This window comes from Bombyx mandarina, chromosome 06, assembly GCF_030267445.1.
Source record: "Bombyx mandarina strain Sakado chromosome 06, ASM3026744v2".
NCBI classification, from domain to species: domain Eukaryota; kingdom Metazoa; phylum Arthropoda; class Insecta; order Lepidoptera; family Bombycidae; genus Bombyx; species Bombyx mandarina.
The window spans coordinates 10619124-10644364 of NC_143213.1; the positions used below are offsets into that span (position 1 = coordinate 10619124).

General features: G+C 35.7%; 2 protein-coding genes across 2 annotated transcripts in view; one reads left to right on the plus strand and one right to left on the minus strand.

Annotated features, from left to right (window-relative positions):
* Sol1 (CUB domain-containing protein Sol1) overlaps positions 1–25156 on the plus strand; it is a 320961-nt gene extending 295805 nt beyond the window's left edge. The window contains exons 11-15 of the mRNA XM_028179067.2: positions 22749–22935; positions 23597–23787; positions 24095–24302; positions 24383–24630; positions 24708–25156. Coding sequence (XP_028034868.2) covers positions 22749–22935; positions 23597–23787; positions 24095–24302; positions 24383–24630; positions 24708–24772 — 899 coding nt within the window. The 3' untranslated portion in view covers positions 24773–25156. The remainder of the gene's footprint in view (positions 1–22748; positions 22936–23596; positions 23788–24094; positions 24303–24382; positions 24631–24707) is intronic.
* On the minus strand, positions 16132–22487 carry DNAlig3 (DNA ligase 3). The gene is made up of 4 exons (XM_028179065.2): positions 20535–22487; positions 19703–19856; positions 18958–19221; positions 16132–17245 (listed from the first exon to the last, which is right to left on the minus strand). The coding sequence occupies exons 1-4, from the start codon at positions 22122–22124 to the stop codon at positions 16266–16268; spliced, it is 2988 nt and encodes a 995-aa protein (XP_028034866.2). The 5' UTR covers positions 22125–22487; the 3' UTR covers positions 16132–16265.
* Positions 25157–25241: the final 85 nt, after the last annotated feature.

Sequence of the window (25241 nt, forward strand, 5' to 3'; positions counted from 1 at the left end):
AAGGATTCCTTTTGTTTGTTTTAAGTTTATTTTATACAAAAGTTTAGGTCTTTTATTTATCGATTGATGCACTACGAAGTCTACCGGGTCAGCTAGTTACATAATAAAGTAAAGTAAGTTTGCTCTTTATCGTATTACTAGCGACCCGCCCTCGCTTCGCTTCGGAAACTGTAATTTATTATTGATTTTTCCACTATTAAATGCATATTATAATACATATAAACCTTCCTCTTTAATCACTCTATCCATTAAAAAAAACTGCATCAAAATCCGTTGCGTAGTTTTAAAGATTTAAGCATACATAGGGATATAGGGACAGAGAAAGCGACTTTGTTTTATACTATGTAGTGATATCCGAATCGTTAATCCTATTTCACTGTATTTACAATGCTTCATTGTACAGAGTGGCTTTAGTATTATGCTGGCAGTATTTTGGCAGTCAACATATATCTATTGCTAAGCAGACATTTACTATTCCGGGGCTTGCAACTGGCTGGTTTATTTGCGTATAGAGTAAATTTGAATCGGATAGAGTGAGTTCTTCCTTAAACATATATAAATAGAAGTGATTCACAAATTAGTTATACACTATAATTGAAGTGTCTTTTTTTTCTTAGATGGGTGGACGAGCTCACATCCCACTTGGTGTTAAGTGGTTACTGGAGCCCATAGACATATTTTTTTTATTGCTTAGATGGGTGGACGAGCTCACAGCCCACCTGGGGTTAAGTGGTTACTGGAGCCCATAGACATCTACAACGTAAATGCGCCACCCATCTTGAGATATAAGTTCTAAGGTCTCAGTATAGTTACAACGGCTGCCCCACCCTTCAAACCGAAACGCATTACTGCTTCATGGCAGAAATAGGCAGGGCGGTGGTACCTACCCGTGCGGACTCACAAGACGTCCTACTACCAGTAATCTCGGGCATAATTTTTTTTGCCTATTTACGAGTATGTGCGTCTGTGTTCTTAGTGCGAGTTTTTTAACGTTCTCGATGGTGTAAAGTTAACTCAGATTTGTATGCAGTCGGAACAGCGCTCGTAGCGGCAAACGTAGGCAAACGTTCCAACTCCATACAAATTTGAGTTATTTGTTACGCTATCGAGAGCGTTAAAGAACTCGCACTAAGCACACTGGATGCTATTCTGTTCTTCGTCTATTCTTCGCCTTGGTTAATAGAGGACCTCACGGGGCTCTGCTTGGAATTAATTTGTTAACGTCTGCCCTAGCACTGGCCTAACAGAAAATTGTCTGGTACACATATTGAGTGACATTCATACGTAAATTCAATTAAATATACACTTTTGTATTATGATGTTCTTACACAAGACTACTAAGCTAAAACAATTACATAGCTTATTCATATTTATAGCATGTATTCATTTTCTTAAATTATAATACATAGCATTAAAAGTTGGAAAGAATATGTATTAATGTGAGCGGTAGACAGTATTATCACGTTCTTGGTTTCTTATCTTTTAATGTACGAAGGGCCAGAAAGTAACTCTTTAAATATTTAGAATTACAATTTATCATGACACATAACACAGTTCTTAGTTTAATTGCGATTAACTCAAAATTAGAACAGTACAGAGTCTGCTTGCTTCATTTTAATTCATACTACCCTACCTAGATTCTGTATAAGTTTACGGCGTCGGTACTAGTTGAACTATTTTGTTCATGACCCGGATTCGACTTTTTTCCCCTACTTATTTGCTGGTAGCTTAGGGGGCTAATACAGTTACGCCCGGACGGGTAGGTGAGCTCACGGGCCCAATCTGGGAGAGTTTGCTAACACTAGCCCTAGCAAGAGCAGTCCTTCACAGAATCTACCAAAGATCGTTATCGCGATCCCGTATTTGACATATAAATTTACATTAACATTTCTTCTACGCAATAAAGTATTAGTGATACTGAAACACAAGCTGAACAGATACATTTTGTGTCGCCGGTTCTGAACTGATAAACACATTTCCACTTAAACTTCTCAGCGTTCCGGATTCAAGTTTGACAGTCTGAGCCGGAGGTGTAGGTCTGCCGATAAATTCGAAACGATTATTTTAATTTATGGTTTCGAGATTGAAAAGTAAATTTAGAAAATACTAAAATAGGTTATGCCGCTCCAAAAAAGTAATTAAATGATGGAGCCAGTAATGCCTAATTCGGGAACATTTTATTTAATAGTGTTTTGCCTATTACGCAATGTATTTATAACTTTTGATTAGTTGATACGCGGCATATGCAGTTTCGAGTGATACCTTTGTGCTATATTGAAGATTCTCGTACTATAAACTTAGTGGAATGACAACAATTTGTACCTAGTTCACACAGGGCTCGAAAGGCCATTGTTACTTGAAGAATAGGTTCATTTTACGTATTAAATTTTCTGTTTTACTATATTATTTGTTATAAAATTGGAATACAGAAAACTGTTCCGAATTTTTAAGTTAGCAGAACAGCTATCAATATCGATTTAACAAAAAAAAATCAAATTGGTCGACCAACTAAAGTAAAAAAGATACTGAGCTGTTTTGTCTTTCACTGTAAATGTTTAGATGATTGTTGTTTTTCGTTCATTTTGTGACGAGCAGTTTTATTTCGGCTTTGATAATTGAAACTTTGATCCAATGTTAGCGGGATTGATGTTATTTTATCTGTGGGTGACCGCAAATTACTCTTCCTATACCTTATAATAATAAAACTTTATTCCAACAGAATTTAGATTGTATTTACAAAATTATTTGAACTTCCGCACGAACAACAGCTTCTTCATTTGTAATAAGCTGTCTAGGCTGCTTTTAAGTATTTCTGTTTCTAATACTATCAAATTACTATAGTTACTGATAAATATAATTTTCATACTTAACATCAAAACTGAATACGTTTTTCGATCACGATTTTATACGAAACAGTCCAAGTAATGCTTACACAAAGCGAAAAAGGCAGTTCAGTGCCTGCAAAGAACTTTTATAACAACGACTTTACAAGTTAGGATTCTTATATTGTACTAGTTGTTGTTGAATTCTCAAGAGGTTTTAATATTTCTTTGCTTATTGTTCGATATAATTACATTACTTTACAACGGGAGTTGTTTGTATTAGTGTGATATATTTTTACTGCATTAGCTAAACTGACGATACTAAGAACTACTAATTTTAAGTTCCTTGAAGAAATTGCAAAGTGAAAGCCATGTTACATTATACGGCCTACCACTAGAAAAATGTCTTGGCACTGTCAGTAATCAGTGACAGTTGGGCTGTATTATTTGCAGTCAATGTAAAATTTAGTAATAGTAATTAGCGTGGTATGGACATATGATGCGTAGAGAGAAGATGCATGTGACTAGGAGATGTATGGTAATGATAGTGCAAGATAGGTAGGGAGTAGAGGTGGACTGAAGAAGACATGGATGGAGTGTGTGAATGACGATAGGAGAGAAAGAGAGAGAACGAGTGAGCGTTGAAATAAAGGCTGATAGAAGAGAATGGAAGAGAAAAATTAGCTGTGCGTACCCCACCTTGTGGGATAAGGTGGAGAAAAAGAAGAGGTAAAATTAAGTAATACATAGGTAAAAACTTGCTTATACTTTTTTTTTACTTATAACGCCTAATTAAATATCAAACCGAACTGATATTTAGGTAATTTTATAATTTAATTTAATTTAAATTTTAAATAATTTTCTTTATTCTATTGATATTGTTCTAGATATTAAAGTGAAAATGAAGTGAGTTAAAACTTATTGTATTATCGTATTAGAAGCTAGAGACGATCCAGATTGCGTACCCATATACCGGGTTATTCGTCAGGAATAGCCGGGCATTTTATTATCAATATAAGTTTAATTGAACCATGTGTAAACTTTTGTCTTTTATCGAGTTGCTTGTGCCAACATTTAGTTGTAAGTACCAGTGTAAGTAACAGAATCCCACTATTAAATTATAAATCATAATAACATGTAAATTAATTAACGAGCAGGAAACGATAAGTAATGAAAGAGAGCATTTTCGAGGTGATAAAAATTCACTTAATGCGGTTTCTTTTAACTATCCGCAGAAAACAATATTTTAACGTTTCAGAATCAGAAGAAATTAAAGAAACATAATATTATTTTGCGTATTGTTTACAGCGCTTTAAAAATTCTTAGTTGCAAGTTAACATGATTTGCCACTCTCGAAGCAGAGAATAAACATTGCCGAGAAAATGAAATAATTCTGCGTGAAGACTTACACTGCCTATATTTTTGCTTTACAGTGGTTATATTATTAATGTCACCAGAATATAATAACATTTTTATAAGTTTTCATTAAAAAAAATTGTAAAATCACTTCTATACGGTATAAGGCGGAGCGGTTTAAGGTGTGGTTTGAATTATGTAAATTTAAAGAATAAAAATTCATTGTTTTTTTCTTTAAGCGTAGTCGAGTCTTCTTCTTAAAAATATCTGTGAAAGGGTTATAGAAGAGTAAATGCCTTTTCCCCGTCCGTTCCGGCATTCACTTTAGACCACGTGGGCTGGTACATCGTCTGCCTATTAAGAGAAATAAAAAAAATCCAAGGAACCAGCGCTTGTCAAACTCCACCACCGCATCGTCATAATGCGGTAGCGTCAACGCATAACAATGATTTTGAAAGTCTGAAACTTTGGGAAAGTTATACTTTGGAGTCTCGTTTGCGACATTGTAGAATTAGATGATGCGGTTACTCGAAATTAGATTTGTTCGAAATGCGGTTCGGATGTAACCAGTTTGACGTTATATTTGAAATTTTTGATCCGGAGGAAGGCTGGAGTAACGCGACAAACTTTGTAGGTCAGCTTGGTTGGTTAATGAAAGAATAGGTGGGTCAATTTTAAATTTAAATGAATAACAGATACCAACTATCGGTTTGTTGAATGTGTGAAAACATCAACAGAATTAAGAAAATCTATTAAACATTGTTCATCTTAATTATTCTGCTGATTATTTACGTACAATTATTATTTAATAATATCGAATTATGTAACATAAATAGCATTAAGGCTTATTGCGCCGTAAGGTTTATTGCGCCGGAAGCTGTCAAGCGGAAGGCGCCAATAAAATATTATAAGTATAAAGAAATATGAATGAACTATTTACTTGTTTATGAAATTACTAATTATATTATAAGACAATAATAAGTTCTATATATTTCCTAAGTTCGTAATTAATGAATTATGTGAGGCCGGAAGTGTTGCTCGATAACACTATAGTGTACAGTAATACTTTTACTTTCTCAAGGTGAAACCCCAGGATTGAAGAATTCCTATCTTCCGCTCCTCCGTTACAATTCGATTAAATCACAAAAAAAGTTTTTAACCGACTCTCTGAATTACTCAAAACAAAGTTTTAATTTTCTATTCTATTCGTATTTTTATAAGACTTGTATTTCTCTTAAGCGTTAAACACAAAAGTATCGGCAGGCTATTAAACTTCAAACATATTATTTAGACCAATACAAAAACTAAGCTTTTTACAACATGCAACGATTTTACGAGCCACAGAATAAAAACGGTTCATTTAACTTCTCTCGTGTGTTGTAAAAACAAAACAGCAAGCCGGACCGTTAGTTGTCAACTAGCCTGCAAACGCGATGTTGCGAGTAATCCAATTTGAAAGTTGCGCTCGACGAACCGTACTCCCCGTCATAATTAACTGGCCGTGTACAGTGGCCATGAATAACTAAATCCCCTCTGACAGTTCTACAACCAAGAACACTTTGAGAGCCACTAATCTCACAGCCAGCATAATAATGAAAATGGCAATGCGGAACACCAAACAAAACATATGAACATCAACTTACCTCCCAACTTAACTGTGCGTTAATATTTATTAACAACAATGAACAACTTCATATTTCAGTCCTAAAACATTTACTTTACAAATGTAGTTTCCTCGGCGCAATCGTGCCTGATAGGTAACCCTAGCGTACATTTATACTCTATAAAAGATTGTGGAGCAATTTAAAAGGCTACCAAGGCTGTATCGTATACGTGAGCGAGAAACTCTTATAAATATTTGATACTAGGCACTTGGATATTTGCCTGCGCTTGCCGTCGAATAAATCTGGTGATACCAAGTACCGAAAATATTATTGGAAAAACTTCAAAGGCCGTAGAAGTAAATTGAACATTCTTTATTAAAAATTATCAAACAACAGTTCAACTTACTATGAACAGTAGATTGTCAAAGTATTGAAAATTAAAGAGCGAGCTATGAGCGATGTAACTACGTCGAAGATTAAGTCCGTAAGCTGCAGACAGCCGTTGCACAATAATACAAATCAAACATTTACGATTACAATTTAGTTACATCTATTGGTTCCTGTAAACAATTCAGAAATGCTCCAGTATTCCACTCTCCTTCTATACGAATCATCATCTTTCTCTTGCTCTTCTCCTAGTCACCTGGGGTCGACGCAACATATTTTCTCCTTCCATATTTCGCTATCATATACCTTGTCTTCGCTCACTGTCCTCTTATACATATCGCCTTTCACGCAATCCATCCATTTCTTCTTCCTCTATAGCCTTCATACATACATCATATGATAGAAATGAACATAGTCACCGAGACTTAGTCTTTTTTAGCCTACCAAGTCCATGTAGCCTTCAGGAGGTCCACGGGCTTCAGGGGCTCCTAGCCTTATTCCAGCTTCACCGAAAGTGTACCTTACCCTGTATTCTACCCTGTACCATCTACCCTAACAAGAGCAGTTCTTCGCTAAATTTAAGTTCTACATTTTTATGAAAATTGAAGTACACTTTTCGACCATAACTTAAATAATAATATTGTTTCGTCACAATGAAATTTTTATTCTATTCAAATGACAGCGGCTAGCGTAGGCTTTCATTATCGAACAGGTTCATAGTTAATCACAGAAATAATTATCAGTATCCAATGTTCGGGTGTGATTAGAGCGATTTAATAAACAATGAAATGAATATGCATCAATTGGACACAGATTACAACTGGAATGCAGTGAGACATGAAATACCGGAGTGCTCGTGCTGATTGTGTAACTCTCGTTTCTTCGTAGCCCGTAGGCCTTACCAACTGTCCTTATCAAGCAGTCTAGCTACTAAACCTCATAGATTACGTAGTAGGCATGTTACAAGCTAGCATAGCTGAGTTCCAACAAGAATTTTTTGGCGGGAACCCGAGAAGCAAAGTTTAGCGCATTCTTTATTTTGTCAATTTTAAACGTATAATAGCGATGGTTCATTAACCCTTTAGCATCTGTGAAAATGCACAGATGTGGGAAAATGAAAAAAAAGCTACTGGGTTTGGCCTCTCGAAAAGTCAACTAAAATTTCAGTAAATGATCACTATTTTACTAAGGCTTTCTTACACTTCATTTCATTTTGTTACATTTAATTTCATGCCCATTGATTACAGTCTTAAATAAGTTAACAACATCTTTCATTCCATATCATTTTTTCATAAAATAGAATGTGTATTCTTAATTACTAAAGATTTTTATAAACTCGACGCTGGTAAGAATGGCATCGGTAGTAAACGATTTGCCTTACTGAAAAAGAACAAGAAGACGAATTTCAAAATCATATTAAGATCTGCAATGCTTTCATTAATCTTGTGACCGCTAACAATTAGGTAGGCCAAAAGATTGCATATCCATTCCAGTTAATAAAACACTTAAAAGCCACATACTTTATAATCCAGACTTCAGCTATATTTATCTAACAGCTTCAATAGCAATAACGCCTCGAACAACTCTCAAAAACTCGACAACACGTGTGGCGTTTGTTGGGCCATTTTAAATTTTCAACATTGCTACAAGCCCTGAAGCCTCTTTGTGTGTGCAAAAACAAATTAATTATTTAGAGCAACGTGGGGCTTTTCACGCTCAAACGAACTCAGCCGGGGGCGTTTGTATATTCACAAAATTATACGAAATGATTCGCTTTTCGTGACTCTTTATTAATGCATAAATCTTCAGACTTGTGGAAAGCAAGTATCTTAGAATAACAAACTTGGGTAGATTGATATTACTATCATACGTATAAGAAACTAGTACTGTATTGTAGTGTTTTTTCTTTTGGGTCTTTTTTTTTATTTATTGCTTATATCTACTCCCCTCTCCCTTTACCTGAACTGCGTTACTTAAGTACTATAGCTATAATATGATGAATGTCTCGTCCGCGGATCAGTCTTTATACTTGACGTTCTATCTTTATACATTTTTTATTTATTCATTGTTTAGATGGGTGGACAAGCTCACAGCCCACCTGGTGTTAAGTGGTTACTGGAGCCCATAGACATCCAAAACGTAAATGCGCCACCCACCTTGAGATATAAGTTCTAAGGTCTCAAGTATAGTTACATAGGGTCTTAGTTATTTCAGTTCTTGTTAGACATTAAACTGTTCTATCTACACTGTGTATTATAAATGTCATAGTTTGTATGTTCGGCTATTCGTTAGTTGTTCGCGCAAAACCGGCTGAAAGTATTTGAATAAAATTTCGCTTAAAGATAGTTTATAACCTGGATTATCATTGTAAATGACATGACCCGGGCAACGCTAGATACAAAATATGATACTGTATACGCCGGTTCGTAAGTTCTCATGCCGATGAAACTCTAAATCGACTGGTAGTATAACTGACAAGAGTGTCACAAGCAACTCTTAGTACTTACTGGCAAGATGCAACTTGTTTCATTCTTTTTGACTTGCAAATCTAACAGGAGTGAAACCACGGTGCATTTCTAGTAGCTTGATAAATCAAATACTGTTGTAGTAAATACTAATAGAATAAAACTAGTGAATAGGATCAAAAAAAAGTTAAAACAGACATAAAAAAGGATTAATATTCAGGCGGAGTAAATATTCACAAATATAATTTACAGTTTTAAGAAACATGGAAACTGAGATATTATTTTTCAAACGGGTTTCCAACTTCCTTTGTAGAATATGCAAGATTTAAAAGTTGTTTTTTTTTACCAAAACCGAAGTGTGGACTGCCGAAGCCACTGTATAATGCTCATACCTCCTCCAAAACTCCAACTATTTGTGCAATTCATTTAAATGATTAGCATTTAGCACGATGTATACAGCGGCGGTTTGTGACCCCACATATTACGAGGACCGTAAAATACTAGTAGTTACGAACCAGCGAGCTGTACTGAGCTCATCCGAATCTCGGTAAACCGCTTGTGAACTGTTTCGTGTGCTGGCTTCCGGGATGACACGAAAGTCATGTAATTACCGCAGTTTCACATTTTGTTAGCAAATTGTTTGCATCATATTTTTTTCAATTATATCGTTTTGTGGATACTGGCAATCGCGTTGCTATCAATGGAGCTCGTTTGCCCAGAAAAAAATTCATAATGAAAAGTAAAATAGGAAAAAGGTTTGATTGTAAACTCCATAAAATATTCAGAAAAACAGAGAGGTTGGAACGGAATTATTTTGCTATATTATCTTTATTATGTTTGTATTCATTAACGATTAAATCTATACTAATATTATAAAGAGGAAAGATTTGTTTGTTTGTTTGTTTCGAATAGGCTCCGAAACTACTGGACTGATTTGAAAAATTCTTTTTCCATTAGAAGCCGACATTGTCCCTGATGAACATAGGCTACTTTTTTTTATTTTATTTTTATTTATTTTTTGGTTTCATGTGTGTTTTAATGTTTCCGAAGCGAAGCGAGGGCGGGTCGCTAGTAAAAAATAAAGAGCTAGTGTAAAATAATTAAACGAATCATTAATAAATGTGATTACGAATAAAGTTGGTATTGCAATTAAATTTCTAGAATATTAGTGAAAACAAATGTATGACACTTTTATTATTTATTATTAACATATAAAAATATTATTAAACGGAGGTATAATATATTCTCAAAATTAATGGCGAGCTGAATTGATAGAAAAAAGTTTCCTTGGTGATCGAGAAATCGTTTTCTATTTGTTACAATTTTTTCGTTCTTACTCTTCAGCCCGCAAACAAAACGTGCGATATGTAACTCCGTTCCAAATAAAGTATAACGCATATTATTATTATGTTTTTTTACAAATTACAATAGTAAAGACCGAAACGTCATAACGCTTGATAGTAAGCAGTCTAAACAGTTACCACATACAACAATAACAACGAAGACTGTGTCGGCTGTTCTTTGAAATCCCAGAGGTTGGTATTTTTATTTATTATATTAACGTGAAGCAAAACTTTGTATATACCCCTTTCTACGAAAATTGTGCGGGCGGAGGAGTATGAAATTTTCCACAATTATAGAGAATATAGAGAAGGAGTGCAGAATGCTAATATTCTTTATAAATTATGCATTAAAAATACATTAAATCAATAAATAAAACATTACGCACACTACCATGTAGGTATTTAACACACACACACCCACATATTATACTCTTTTGTTATTGTCAAACTTTTGTTATTGCTTAAAGTTCGTGGTCAAATTGAGAATATATTGAATATTGTTTGTCTTTATTAATATTTGTCTATAGTGTAGTCTTGGCGAAATTTGTGATTATAGAAGTATTATAGTGTCAAAACTTATAATTTCAATTAATTATAGTTGAATTTCGACTACCAGGGGATCACTAGTTTAAATAGCAACGGCACCTCATCGTAAAACTGATTAATATCATAATAAACTAATTCGCAAAGTGTATAAAAAAGCAACTAAATAGCAGTATAAATAATACATAACTATATTTCTTAGAATAAAAACCAATTAAACGCACCTCAGGGTGAAATCCTGAGCCAGGGGGAGAGCGAAATTGGTTTACTGTCAAAGAAACTGACCGAGCAATTACCTAGACTCTAGAGCTTGCGCATCACCGATTGATTCGCAAACCGCATTCGATCTACAATTGCCTCAGATATGTTCACGCTTATAACGGAATTGTGGATGGAAGCACGTAATTTGTGTGATTGTTGTTTCTGTATATTCAATTAACATCTTTGGCGTTTGAATACTAATAGTTATACCAAGATCAATATTGATTACCTACACGCTGATTACTAATTGTCCCTATCATTGCCCCGGACCAATCTAAATCACAAGACAATATATTTAATGTATTCTATTTGATAGAACATATCAATTGGGTCGACATTCAATGTGCATTTATTTATATTCCCTAAGTTAATAATGTTATTTAGGTAAAAATGTAGATGATCAGACTAAATAAGTCCAGCAGTTATTTTACAACCCACGGGTGTATCTATAGTAGCTGGTGGTAGCTGCATGTAGTTATGTGTAGGTGTAGTTGTATCCAGTTTTCCACATAAGTATACCTACTAGTTCTGGGACTTTGGGACTAAGCCTGAGACTTTGCGCTAGAAGGAACAACAAATGATCCATGTCACAAGTGTCACAAGCAATGCTGCAGCTACAGTTGACAGCTAAACGCCTTATTCCTATTGTTTTAAGCACGAATACAGAATACAGATACATATTCGGTAATTGACGTTTTTGCGCAAGTCCTCAATTACGTATGTAAATCACGGCAGCATGTACAGGATCGTGGTACGTCCGGCTTTACAATAACATCTGTAAATACAAAAATTTTGTCGGTTGAGAAAATTTGTTTTTATAAAATTATGTTAAACATTCATCGTGGAGGTTCATGAAGGAGTGTTGTGAGATATACAGTTCCTTACAAAATTTGCATTATTTGCATGTAAACCAAATACTCGAAGTTTTAATTAAAAACGCACTACAAATAAAAAATTATCTGTATCTTTTCATTTCCAAGAATTAATTTTAATACACCCTGTAGATATGCGAGATATGGCGAGTTGAGAGAGTAGTTACGAGTATTCCTAGCTAGCAACACGTTAAAAATTTAACTTCAGTTTACATACTGTAACATTATTAGCTAGTTTTAAAATGCTAGCAATACCTACAGAATGTTTTAATTTGTTCAGAAGCTAGGGATGCAAGTTAATATAATTTTCAAAACTTGTTTGAAAAACAAAACAGTATAGAGTAGAATGAATTCCAGAGAGCATAGAGAAAGTTTTGAAAATAGATATTTACTACTATTACGGACGGCTAGAAAGCAGTAATGCGTTTCGGTTCGAAGGGTGGGGTAGCCGTTGTAACTATACTTGAGATCTTAGAACTCATATCTCAAGGTGGGTGGCAGCATTTACGTTGAAGATGTCTATGGGCTCCAGTAACCACTTAGCACCAAGTGGGCTGTGAAAAGGGGGTGTGGCGGAGGATGCTACGAATACCGTGGACTGCGATGAGAACTAACGAGTCCATTCTAAGGGAGCTAAACACCCTTCGGACACATCATGCGGTCTCCCAGACGTGAATTATAGAGGCTTACAATTTCGGACAGCATAGAGGGCAAGCGCGCCGTGGGCAGAACAACAGCCGGATGGTCAGATCTAGCAAGAGAAGCACTTGGTGATAGTCTGTACCATGCGGTCCATGCCACCCATGATCGAACACTGTGGAGGAACGTCACACGTGGTCACGATCCTCAGCAGTGAGCGAACGATATAGAAGAAGAGAAGATGTGATGTCATACCAGAATTTTTAGATTACATGTTTGTAGACGTAAAATAGGACACGTTTAAAGATACTAGTAGTACACGTATATCTACATGTAGGTAATACTAATAGATGATAAAGCCTCTATTCAACACATTAGGATACCGACGTTATTGTAACGTGATTCTATTGAGAAACATGTCACACCGATGAGCTTCGAGAATGAATCGGAAAGGAAAAGATAGGGCACGACAGCGCTCCGTCTTCAATGTTTACTTATTGTCACGTCGGCTCCATAGATTATACACTAATATACAACGTTGGGTCTATGTACTTAGATAATAATTATTTATGTAAATAGGTCAGTATTCAATGTTTGCCATTCATTTAACGATTTTGTAGAGATACCATTAAAACGATTAGGATATAACTAGTCAGGTCATAAGTATTGTCACACAGTAAAAACTTTTCTTTTAGAATGCTGGCCACAAAAAAGTGTATTGAATTCGAATTTCAAATTGTTCATGAACATAAAAATGTATATTTTTAGAATTTTACTCATTTTTAAATATGGAGTGGACGCTTAAAGAAGACCGTGTTGCAGTTATTGCGTTGCATCGTTGCGGTTACGCGCCAATTCAAATTTTTAACATACTGAAAAATTTGAATATAACCAAAAGATTCATTTTTCGTACCATCAAACGATACAATGAAGACTCTAGTGTAGATGACAGGTCAAGAAGTGGTCGCCCTCGGTCTGTTAGGACTCCAGCAGTGATAAAAGCTGTGAAGGCGCGAATTCAAAGAAATCCCAAACGTAAGCAGAAACTGTTGGCCCTTCAGATGGGGTTAAGCAGAACCACGGTGAAAAGGGTGTTAAATGAAGACTTAGGGCTTCGGGCATATCGAAGAAAAACAGGACATCGTTTGAATGCTCGTCTAATGGACCTGAGACTGAAGAGATGCCGCGCTTTGTTGAAGCGGTACGCGGGAAAAAAATATCGGGTAATTCTTTTTTCGGATGAAAAATTTTTTACTGTAGAAGAGAGCTACAACAAACAAAATGATAAGGTGTACGCACACAGTAGTGAAGAAGCGAGCAACCGTATTCCGCGTGTCCAACGAGGTCATTTTCCATCCTCGCTCATGGTATGGTTGGGAGTTTCTTATTGGGGCTTAACAGAGGTACATTTTTGTGAGAAAGGTGTAAAAACGAATGCAGTTGTGTATCAAAATACAGTCCTGACGAACCTTGTGGAACCTGTTTCTCATACCATGTTCAATAACAGGCACTGGGTATTCCAACAAGATTCGGCGCCAGCTCATAGAGCGAAGAGCACACAAGACTGGCTGGCGGCGCGTGAAATCGACTTCATCCGGCACGAAGACTGGCCCTCCTCCAGTCCAGATTTGAATCCGTTAGATTACAAGATATGGCAACACTTGGAGGAAAAGGCGTGCACAAAGTCTCATCCCAATTTGGAGTCACTCAAGACATCCTTGATTAAGGCAGCCGCCGATATTGACATGGACCTCGTTCGTGCTGCGATAGACGACTGGCCACGCAGATTGAAGGCCTGTATTCAAACTCACGGAGGTCATTTTGAATAAACTTTAGTGTCATAAGAATCTATGTTTTGTTAAGTTCATTTTGGTATATGAATGGTTACATAATGAATAAACTTGTTTCAATTATTTTACATTAAACATGTGACAGAATTTATGACCTGACTAGGTATATATTTTATTTTATTTAGTTTTATTTGTTTATTAGGCACACAATACACATCACAAGCTAAAAAGATACATAAAAACATAAGTAAAAAGAAACAAAATCTGGCTTGCAACATAAGCCATGTGGGCACGACTAAGCAAGACAAAGTGCTGAATTTGTAATCAATTATCCTTACAACTATACGTATGATTTTTTTTTTTTATTACTTAAATGGATGGACGAGCTCACAGCCCACCTGATGTTAAGTGGTTACTGGAGCCCATAGACATCTACAACGTAAATGCGCCACCCACCTCGAGATATAAGTTCTACGGTCTCAGTATAGTTACAACGGCTGCCCCTTCGAACCGAAACGCATTACTGCTTCACGGCGGAAATAGGCGGGATGGTGGTACCTACCCGTGCGGACTCACAAGAGGTCCTACCACCAGTGATTACGCAAATTATAATTTTGCAGGTTTGATTTTTATTACACGATTTTATTCCTTCACCGTGGAAGTCAATCGTGAACATTTGTTGTATTGAATTGTAAATAAAAAGTCGAAGTATGAAATGGGCAATAAGTTTTCCGCTTTTACTCATCTAATTGCGATAGGACGTATGAACCTAGTTTAGTCCATGAACACTAAGCACAGAATAAAAACCTAGCTTGGGGGATTTCAACGACCAACAACCTACGCTGGTTCCGATACAGGGGGTATTCCGGGAGTTTGAATTCGCGTCGTGTGTATCAGTGTGCTTAGTGCGAGTTTTTTAGCGTTCTCGATAGCGTAAAAGTTAGCTAATATTTGTATGGAACGGAATGGTTTGCCTTCCTTTGCTGTTAGGGGCGCTGTTCCAACTGACAAAATTGGGTTAACTTTCATTTATTTATTTTTTATGCTTGAAAGATTACTGTTGGCCCGGAGGCCTTTCCAGTTTCACCAGGACAGGTGGGCGAGCAAGGCTCACCCCGGAAGGGGTGTGATTTGCTAACAAATGCCCGAGCGCCTCCTAATAACTCAAGAGCAATTGCTTCGCGAATGAATCTACTACCGGATCGGAATCGCAACCCGCTGAGAAGATCCGGCGAGAAACTCAGCGAGCTGATGCATGGGTTAGGTTGCACGTCGACCTCTTTGTCGATCGAGAACGTTAACAAACTCGCACAAAGCACACAGATTCCGCGGACCGCGAAGTTCGCCATCCTATGGAGTCAAGTGTACGATGTACAATGCGCTCAATGTCTCATTCAAGTTTCAGACACGGGTTGTTTTTTCGACCACAGAGGTTTTTAGTTGTTTAAACTCTGACGAGCTCTGGCTGACACGCCTAACAAGTATGCCAAAAAAAACTGACCCAAAAACTGGAAAGAACTCCTGTAGTTTCCAGAGCGGTATGACATGCCCTTCTTCAAACAAGGTTCGAGGATACCTGGGCAGTGAGTAATCACGTTAAATCAGTTTATCTGCTTACCTACTGATTGCTTGTCTACAAATTGATTGCAGATTAATAGCAAAGAAAACAAACTAGGCAACTTTTTTTCCCTACCTAAGCTGATGGTTTAGAGAGACCATATCAGCGTCGCCTTAACTAGTAGGTGAGCTCACGGGGTTCAAACCTGATGACGTTGCTAACACGAACCCTAGCAAGAGCCGTGCTTCGCAGAATCTACCACCGAATCGGAAACGCGACCCACTGAGAAGATCCGGCGAGAAAATCAGTGGGCTGTCTGTGGGTTAATTTACTCGCCGAGCCCTTCGTCGCAATCGACGGGTTCGACGAGAACGATGACCGGACTAATAATGGCTTCGCTGTGACACTCCTGAAGTCTACGTGCGACAGAGACCCTTTAACTTTGGGCCGTATGCTCGTAATAAAAATGACTACGATAAAAAACAACGATGAACGAAGCGAGCACTATGAATATAATTTATTTCCAAATATAAAATTAACAGATCATTGTTAAACACACAATTAGGTATAAAAACAATCAATGAAATTTGATAAAAAACAATACATTCTGAAAGATCACTTAATATCATTTCTGAGGTATAACCGTTACCGCATATTTAGTAGTATCACATAGTGCAACCTCATTTATACACCTAATTAACCAATTTTTCGTAACATGCCTTACGCCTTGACGCAATTCTTCTTTTAACCTTTGCATTTCCTTGTACGTAATACAATTGTTATTATGTACGACAAAATCAACGTTCGCAGATCGCATCGATTTCACAAGAACACCTCCGTATGCAATCCAATGCCTAACAAAATGTTTTCTTTCGTCCTCCGAAAAAGATATTAAGTCTGGATATAAACTTAATATTTTATCTTTGAACGCGTCCGGCAAAGGATTCTCGGGGTATAATTTATTTTCACTAACTGTTTTGTCTTTTCTCTTTACTTTCGCAGGCGTCTCATTTAACTCTGCAATAGTTTCTTGAGAACTGTCTAAATCTCTTTTCTTTCTTTTCATTTCTCTTTTGACATCCGTTTCAGTCTCCTCCGACTTCTTTGTTTCTTCGGTGTTCTTTTTCTTATTCTTATTCGTTTCCTCATAAGATTCAGAGAGGGTTCCTTCCGAAATATTTAAATGTCTTTTCCTTCTTTTGATTTCCCTTTTAGAATCAGTCTCATCGTAACTCAAATCCGAATTAGAACCATTCAGTTTATTTTTGTTCGACGCTTTTGTTTCTAACTTTACTAGGGGACTATCTGGAGATTTCTTTGAAGGACTCTGTTTTGGTTCTTTATTGAAGAAATTGTCCAATTTATTTTGTTTCTTCGGACTAGCCTTCGTTTTTTTGTTCGTTGTTTCAATACCAGAAGCTGAAGCAGCCAATTTGTTTAATAATGAGACGTCACTGGTTTCTTTCGAAGTTTTGTATAAATGTTTCAGTTCATCCAAGTTCGTGGCGGACTGCCAGTCTTTGTCTGTTCGAATCCTTGTGACTCTTGGGAATCTCACTGATATCCCATCGGCTGTGTGTTGGTTTGCTTTTGTTAACTCGGTACCTGAAACCATACAACTTATGATTACAAAGCCAAAAAAAATTGTTTTGCCATTTCAGTTTCAAGGACCCTAATATTTTCTTATAATAAAATCTTAACCACATACTAAAACTCCATAAAGGTCAGCATACAATTAGTACTTGAAATATAATATTGAAATTTAAATAATCACATTGTCAGTGGCAGAAACTTAAGTAAGGTGACCAACTATTTTTTGTTCAAAAAGAGTAACAATTTGCAAGTATCATGGCGCCGCAATTCCAAGGAGTATCCCTGCAACCTTCCGAGAGTATCGGGATACTTGGGGTCGACATTTCGAGCGATGTCCAATTTCGGAGTCATTTGGAAGGCAAAGCCAAGTTGGCGTCCAAAATGCTGGGAGTCCTCAACAGAGCGAAGCGGTACTTCACGCCTGGACAAAGGCTTTTGCTTTATAAAGCACAAGTCCGGCCTCGCGTGGAGTGCTGCTCCCATCTCTGGGCCGGGGCTCCCAAATACCAGCTTCTTCCATTTGACTCCATACAGAAGAGAGCCGTTCGGATTGTTGATAATCCCGGTCTCACGGATCGTTTGGAGCCTCTGGGTCTGCGGAGGGACTTCGGTTCCCTCTGTATTTTGTACCGCATGTTCCATGGGGAGTGCTCTGAGGAATTGTTCGAGATGATACCAACGTCTCGTTTTTACCATCGCACCGCCCGCCACCGGAGTAAAGTTCATCCATACTACCTGGAGCCACTGCGGTCATCCACAGTGCGTTTCCAGAGATCTTTTTTGCCACGTACCATCCGGCTATGGAATGAGCTCCCCTCCACGGTGTTTCCCGAGCGCTATGACATGTCCTTCTTCAAACGAGGCTTGTGGAGAGTATTAAGCGGTAGGCAGCGGCTTGGCTCTGCCCCTGGCATTGCTGAAGTCCATGGGCGACGGTAACCACTCACCATCAGGTGGGCCGTATGCTCGTCCGCCTACAAGGGCAATAAAAAAAAAAAAAAAAAAGTATTTCATCGGTGAAAAAAAAAAGAAGAAAAAACGATAAAAACTTTATTTATTTTTAAAAACCTATTTTTAAATCAAATTCAAATCACTGTCAAAATAAAATTTTAAGTATTTAATTAATAAAACTGAAATTAAAAAAATTAAAAAATTAAATTTAGAAATACAAATGGGTGATATAAAATTATACAAATGAGTACTTTTAGAGTACAGGATTTGAAAAGAGAATGGTTTGCGAAAAAAGAGCACAAAACTCAGTAAATTAGTATAGTTTGGTCACCTTATTAAGGCCAGCTTCGTGCACGGACATGTAATGCTCTATTTACAGTTTCTATTAATAACTCCTATCTATAAAGCGTTAACGGCATTCATGGATACTCACGGTTAGATAAGGCTGTTATTATATCGAAGGGTGAAAGCCTATTTGTTTTAAACGACATTTTCGCAACTTTACAGAAAGTATTGAAAGCTTATATTTGGTAAAAATATCATAACAAAAAAACTATTAAGCTTCTTCAGCTATTAGAATGAGGTAAACTAATTTGAAGCTGAATTAAAATCATCGAATTGTTGATACTAATATCAAATAAAACGGACCCTTAATTACAGAGATAAATGTAGCTTAAACTAAATAAACTTTCACCCCTCAATATGTATTTTGTTTATGGCAAAAGGCCCCGACTAATCAATAGTTACCATAAACAAAAAACAAATACACTAACCTGTAATTTCCCAAACTGGTTGCTTCTTAGGATCTAAAGCGACGAAATCCGGCACCATACCCTTTTTACAGTCTAACCATAACGGGACTTTATTACTGTCCTGAGAAATCTTCAGCATTAAAGGCCCTAACTCCTTTTGAAGTCTCTCGAGCGTGCTGTCATCATGTCCCGTATGCACTTTGGTTACAGTTACCCACTTATTTCTGTAGTTATCCAAACAGCCCATCAAGAATACTGACATCATTCCGCCTTTCTTACCTGTACCTGAAAAATTCAATAACAATATATAATAATATATAAAAATTCAATGGGGTCTTATATAATTTTACAAGAAATAAAAAAATACAGCCAGAAAAATACATGTTTTCTGAATATCTCAAATATACCTAATGGATATATCAAAATATTTTATCTTTTAAAATACATCCATAATTTTTTTTATTTCTTAGATGGGTAAACGAGCTTACAGCCCACCTGGTGATAAGTGGTCACCGGAGCCCATAGAAGCCCAGCTTGAGACAGAAGTTCTAACTCTTATTTTTCAGTAAAGCACCTGAAACCGAAACGAAATGCCACTACACGGCAGATTTGGCTAAAGAAAGTAACATTCAAAAATTATGTTTATTATTCACACAAAAATGAGTTAGCAGTGTTGTTTGACTAAATTTAGATGTTAGTTAGATGCTATCTTATAAAAATTGATACTTAATGGCAAGAAGTTAATTATGAAAAACTGTATGTTTACCAAACCAAGCTCCAAGTACAACAAGATCTGCAGTGTCAGCCATTGCTCCATCAAAGAGATAATCTTTCTTCACTTTCAACCAATGACGTTTTCCCGGCTCATATATAGATTCACGGTCTTTTAGTACCAGTCCTTCCAGACCCAGTTGTAGAACCTGGAATAATTAAAAGACAGTTTCTGGCAAATGATGTCTTGACATAACGTTTCTTTTTTACTACAGAAATTATATATGTTATTGTGTTTAGAAAAGATATCTGGATGAATATTAACAAAAGTAAATTGTATAAAATATGTGTGTGTATAAAATACTAGCGACCCGCCCTCGCTTCGCTTCGGAAACATTAAAACACACATGAAACCAAAAAAATAAAATAAAAAAAAAGTAGCCTATGTTCATCAGGGACAATGTCGGCTTCTAATGGAAAAAGAATTTTTCAAATCGGTCCAGTAGTTTCGGAGCCTATTCGAAACAAACAAACAAACAAATCTTTCCTCTTTATAATATTATAGTATAGAAGTATAGATATGTAATGAATATTATTGTGTAAAATTAAAATACAAAAAGGGATTTTCTAGATATAAGAGTGAATTAGCTCATTGCTCACCTGGTGCTAAATGGCCAACGCAGCCTACACACCTCGAGACATGACTTTCAAGTTTTTACAGTACAATGGTTGCCCCACCCTTCATATCAAAATACTGATTCACAACAGAAATAGGCAAAGTGGTGAGACCTAACCAAGGCTCACAAGACTCTACTGTCAGTAAAAATTGTGTTGTTTTAAACAATTTGCAATGGATTTTTATTTTAGAGGATTTTTATTTTATTTACCTCAGCAATCATCTTAGCTAAATCTGATGGCTTCTCAATAAACTGTAATTCAGATAACATGACATGATTTTTTACTTCAATCATATTTTCCTCAAGAAACTTCTTCCTTTTCCAAATTGGTTCATTCATCAATACTTCTCCATTATAATAGAGACAATCAAATATAAACAAACATACTTCCGCATCTTTAAATTCAGATTGTTTGTGTACGCCCAATGTACCAAATGGTAAGGGCTTCCCAGTACACACATCCACCATCAAAACTTCAGCATCTAATATCATATCTTCTCCTTTAGGAAAAGCTTTAGGCAAATGTTCCTTAAATAAGCTTACTTTGTGTGCCATCACAGGTTTTAATGCTCTAGAAAAGTATTTAAATTCTGTACCTTTTTTATGTATCTGAACTCTCTCCCCATCATATTTAATTTCAGAGTACATACCGTTAGGACATTTTTTCATCGCCATTTCAATTGATTTGCATGCTTCAGCTAACATAGGTAAAACTGGAGTCATTAATGTCAGTTTTGCTGAAACAGCTTTGTGGCTCACACCCTTGTCATTAGAACTATTATTCTTTGACAAAACCCGATCAAGAACCATATTAAGGTCTCTTGAAGTTTGAAAAACATTATATGCATCGGGATGTACTCCTTCCAAGATATGTTTTGGTCCAGCATTAATTCTTAGATCTCCTTTTATTAACCGGATCAACATTTTCATGTCATCTAATGTACATTTTTTCACAATTTTTTTGAAGTGATAAATTTGTTCTTCTTCTTTTGTTAATGTAGATAAGTTTTCTAGGAAATCTTCTACGTTGTGGATCGTAAGAGAACTTAAGGAGGCAGGTTGCACTACCTTTGATGTTGAGAAAAATCTCTGTATCGTATTTGCCACATCTCCCTGTTCTAGATCCGTTAACATATCATCATGATCAATATTGAATATTTTCGAGAAGAGCTTAACTAATTGTTTGCTCTTTAAATTATAAACTCTTTTGGTTACTTGAGGTAAGAGTAGCTTACACCACAAACCAAGATCCCCTTTAAAATTACCTTTCTCTATTCCTTTCGTAAAAAAAGAATTAACAGCAGCAGTCTTTTCAGTATATGCATCGACTTTTGCAATTCTTTTACATAATTCAATAAAAGTACTAAATTTATTATCTTCTACAATGTTACCACTATCAGTAGTGTCTGGCTCACTTTTAACACTATTTTTCTTTATGGAGCCTAAAGATTTGTTTTCAATTAATTTCGCTGTGTATTTCCCACTGTGTTTTTCAGCATATAATTTTTCAGTTTCGTTTAATTTTTTTAGTATTAATTCTTGATCTTCCTTACTAATATTGTCCCAGTTACCAATGTCGTTTATGGATTCAACTCGTTTAGTATTAGGGCGTTGCTTTAACAATACGTCAGTAAAACAATGAACATGATACCAAGATTTCATAGATTGATTATCGCCATACGGGCTCGGTACAAGTTTGGCCATACGTAGTTCACCACTAGGACAGTTGCCTTTACATAATTTACATGCTGCCCTACCACCTTTGGCTCGATCTACGTAAAACGGTGTTGAATCGGACATTGCGATTATGATATTAAATGGAATCTTCGTACATATTTATGTTAAGTAAATAATGCCAATGAGGCAATGACACACTTAAAAATATATGTTGAATACTCAAAACATCTGATACGAGACCTGTTGTGACAGGTTTTGAAGCATTTTTTTCAAGAAGCACTGTTTAATATTAAATAACTTTTATTCTCTATCTCCTTATATTTAACCACTTTACATAACTTGCGCGAAGTACGGATTTTTTTATAAAAATAACAAAAATTACGGCCTGAAGTGTACAATAACAACTTTAATTTTAAAAACAGTTTTCCTCGTGTTTTCAACAGTTTTCAATACACATCAAAACATATTAAAAAGACAACTGACATTGTCACATTACATTATTGACATTTGACGTTATAGACAAAACAGCCACGCATGCGCGTCTCGTGGAACATTCGGATACAGATTCTTGGCAATCTTTAATTTTGCAATATTAGACTATTAATACGTAAATTCTAGTATTCACGAATAATTGTTATGAAATATTTGTCTTTGATGATATACACTTGACTATGATCATATAGGAAAAACTATAGTTATTTTTTATCAATTTTGTAATAATAATAATAATATTTGTTTATGTTTCAGCATCATCCTGCCACCAAGAATTCAGCAGTGATACGACGAAGCATGGAACACTGACTTCTCCTCATTATCCCACTCCATATCCACCGAACACACATTGTCATTACGAATTCTTCGGGAGAGGAAAAGAAAGAATAAGATTAATTTTCCTGGACTTTTTTCTATATAAAACAGCTGATGGCACTTTGGAGTAAGTAAAAGTTATATTTTCAAAATATTGCGCAACTTTTGACGAAGTTTGTTTTAATATTCAATAAGCTAAAGATTATTAGTAAAATGCTATCAACAAAATAAATCTTCACATTTCTGGAAATCTATGAAAATAATCGTAATATTAAATAAATAACTATTAATTTGACTGTCCTTTGTCTAATGGGTATGCCGCTCTGTAAGTATATGTCGTGTAATTTTATTGCCGCTTAGATTTGTGGAAGGTACATTTATTTTTAATAAGGTAACTTTATAAATAAATTAGTACACCTCTTCTTCACACTAACAGTCAATAGTGCCCGGGGGTTCCGGTTACTACTTAACAACAAGTGAACGGTGAACTGATTTATATCTCTGTATCGAAAATAAGATGATATACGTGGATTACATTAATTTTCCAATTGTGAACGTTGGGTTCTTATTTTTTTTAATAAACGGTAACCCAAAGCATTAAAGGTGTGACATAATTCGACTCCATTGGACTCGATCGATACAGTGGACTGTTCACCTTGAGTATCTATACCAACAACACTAAAACAATTACAATACCTAGAACATTTAACAGCATAATAAAATAATTATTGGGAAGTTACAAATAACATTTATTATTTTTTACATAATATTATTTTTTCACATTTCAGCTGTACGAATACGGACTCGCTACAAGCGTTCATTAATGTGGACGGAAGATTGGAAAAAGTACAGACGTTTTGCGGAATCGATCTCCCAAAGCCTATCATGTCTAACGGTCCAAAACTGATGTTAGAGTTTCGGGGCACGCAATCGTCTAGATACGTTAGAGGATTTAAAATTGCTTATTCTTTTGTTGAAAGTGAGTATTGATAATTGTAATGTAGGTACCTATTTGATTTGGTATCAAGATAAATTCGTCAATAGTTGCCACTGATTAGCAGCCCACTTAAACGCAATTGATTACCCTACAATTAACAACATCATAGTGCCATCAATTAATTTGTGAACGTTTGTGAATTCACAATAAGTTTTGTACGCATTAGAACTCTCTCAAGAGTTAGAAAAACAATTTTAAGTATTGTATATCGAACATGACCTAAAATGTTCAATTTTATTATTTGGCAGCGATTGCAATAGTATATATTATAAAATCTTCTACATTACAGATTTTGGAATTTCATCTGGGAGGCAACTCAAAGAGTTTCCCTGCGCCTTCGTATATAACAGTACAGAAAATCGTAACGGTACCTTCGCATCCCCTAATTCACCAGGACCATATCCTCGTGATACAGAATGTACATATTTTTTCCACGGCGGTGAGACCGAGAAAGTGCATCTACATTTCACCAATTTCGATGTAGAAGGAGTTTTGCCGTAAGACGTTGTTTATTATTTGCTAATTTATTGTAATTAATTCTCAATAGTTTTTTCATTTAAAATCTTCATAATTTCAGGTGTGAAGCTGTATCGGCAAGTGATTACGTCGAATTTTCTAATTACATGACTGAAGACAATAGATACGGCAGATATTGTGGTCAAATGAAAGAATTCCATGTTGAATCCGAAAGGAATTTCTTCAAAGTAACTTTTCGTTCCAATGATAGATTGGATGGAGCTGGATTCAAAGCCATTTATCAGTTTCTAGAAGCAACTGATGAATATCAGGCACCTTCGGTTCAAGATAAAGCTTCATGTTCATTGTGTAAGTTCACATCTAACTATATATTCCAGTAAGTAATTTAATACATGTTTATCAAAATACTTATGTTTCTGTTTCAGATAAAATCTCCAACCTTCAGAATATTCTGGCGATTTCGCTTCTACAATATTTACTATATCATTAACAAATAAAAGTGATATTAGAATTATGAATTTAGCTTTTAATCCTGTATATTTGTAATATAGTACGTGCCATTCATGAGAATTATGTAATACATAGTAGTATATTGATGTAGTATTTTCTATCAAATTGCGATTTTCGTTATCCTCTATTAAAAGCAACGCAATGATTAAATGTAACACAATAAAGGTTAATAAAATTATGGCACAGTACAAACAAATTTAATTTCATCAATTCGTGGTCTTTGGCGTTTTATGAACTTTCACCTTTTAAATTGGTCCTATGAAATGTTGTAGCAATAGATGAATATTTTAAAAATTAATGTCAATCATCGATGGTATCAGGGCCGCAATGAAATCAGTGTTAGGAATAAAATGTTATTTCATTATTTTACATCTTTTAACTACATATTGTGTGAGATGATTTGAGGATGCGCGATATATCGACTATCAGTCTCTCTTCGAATAGAAGCG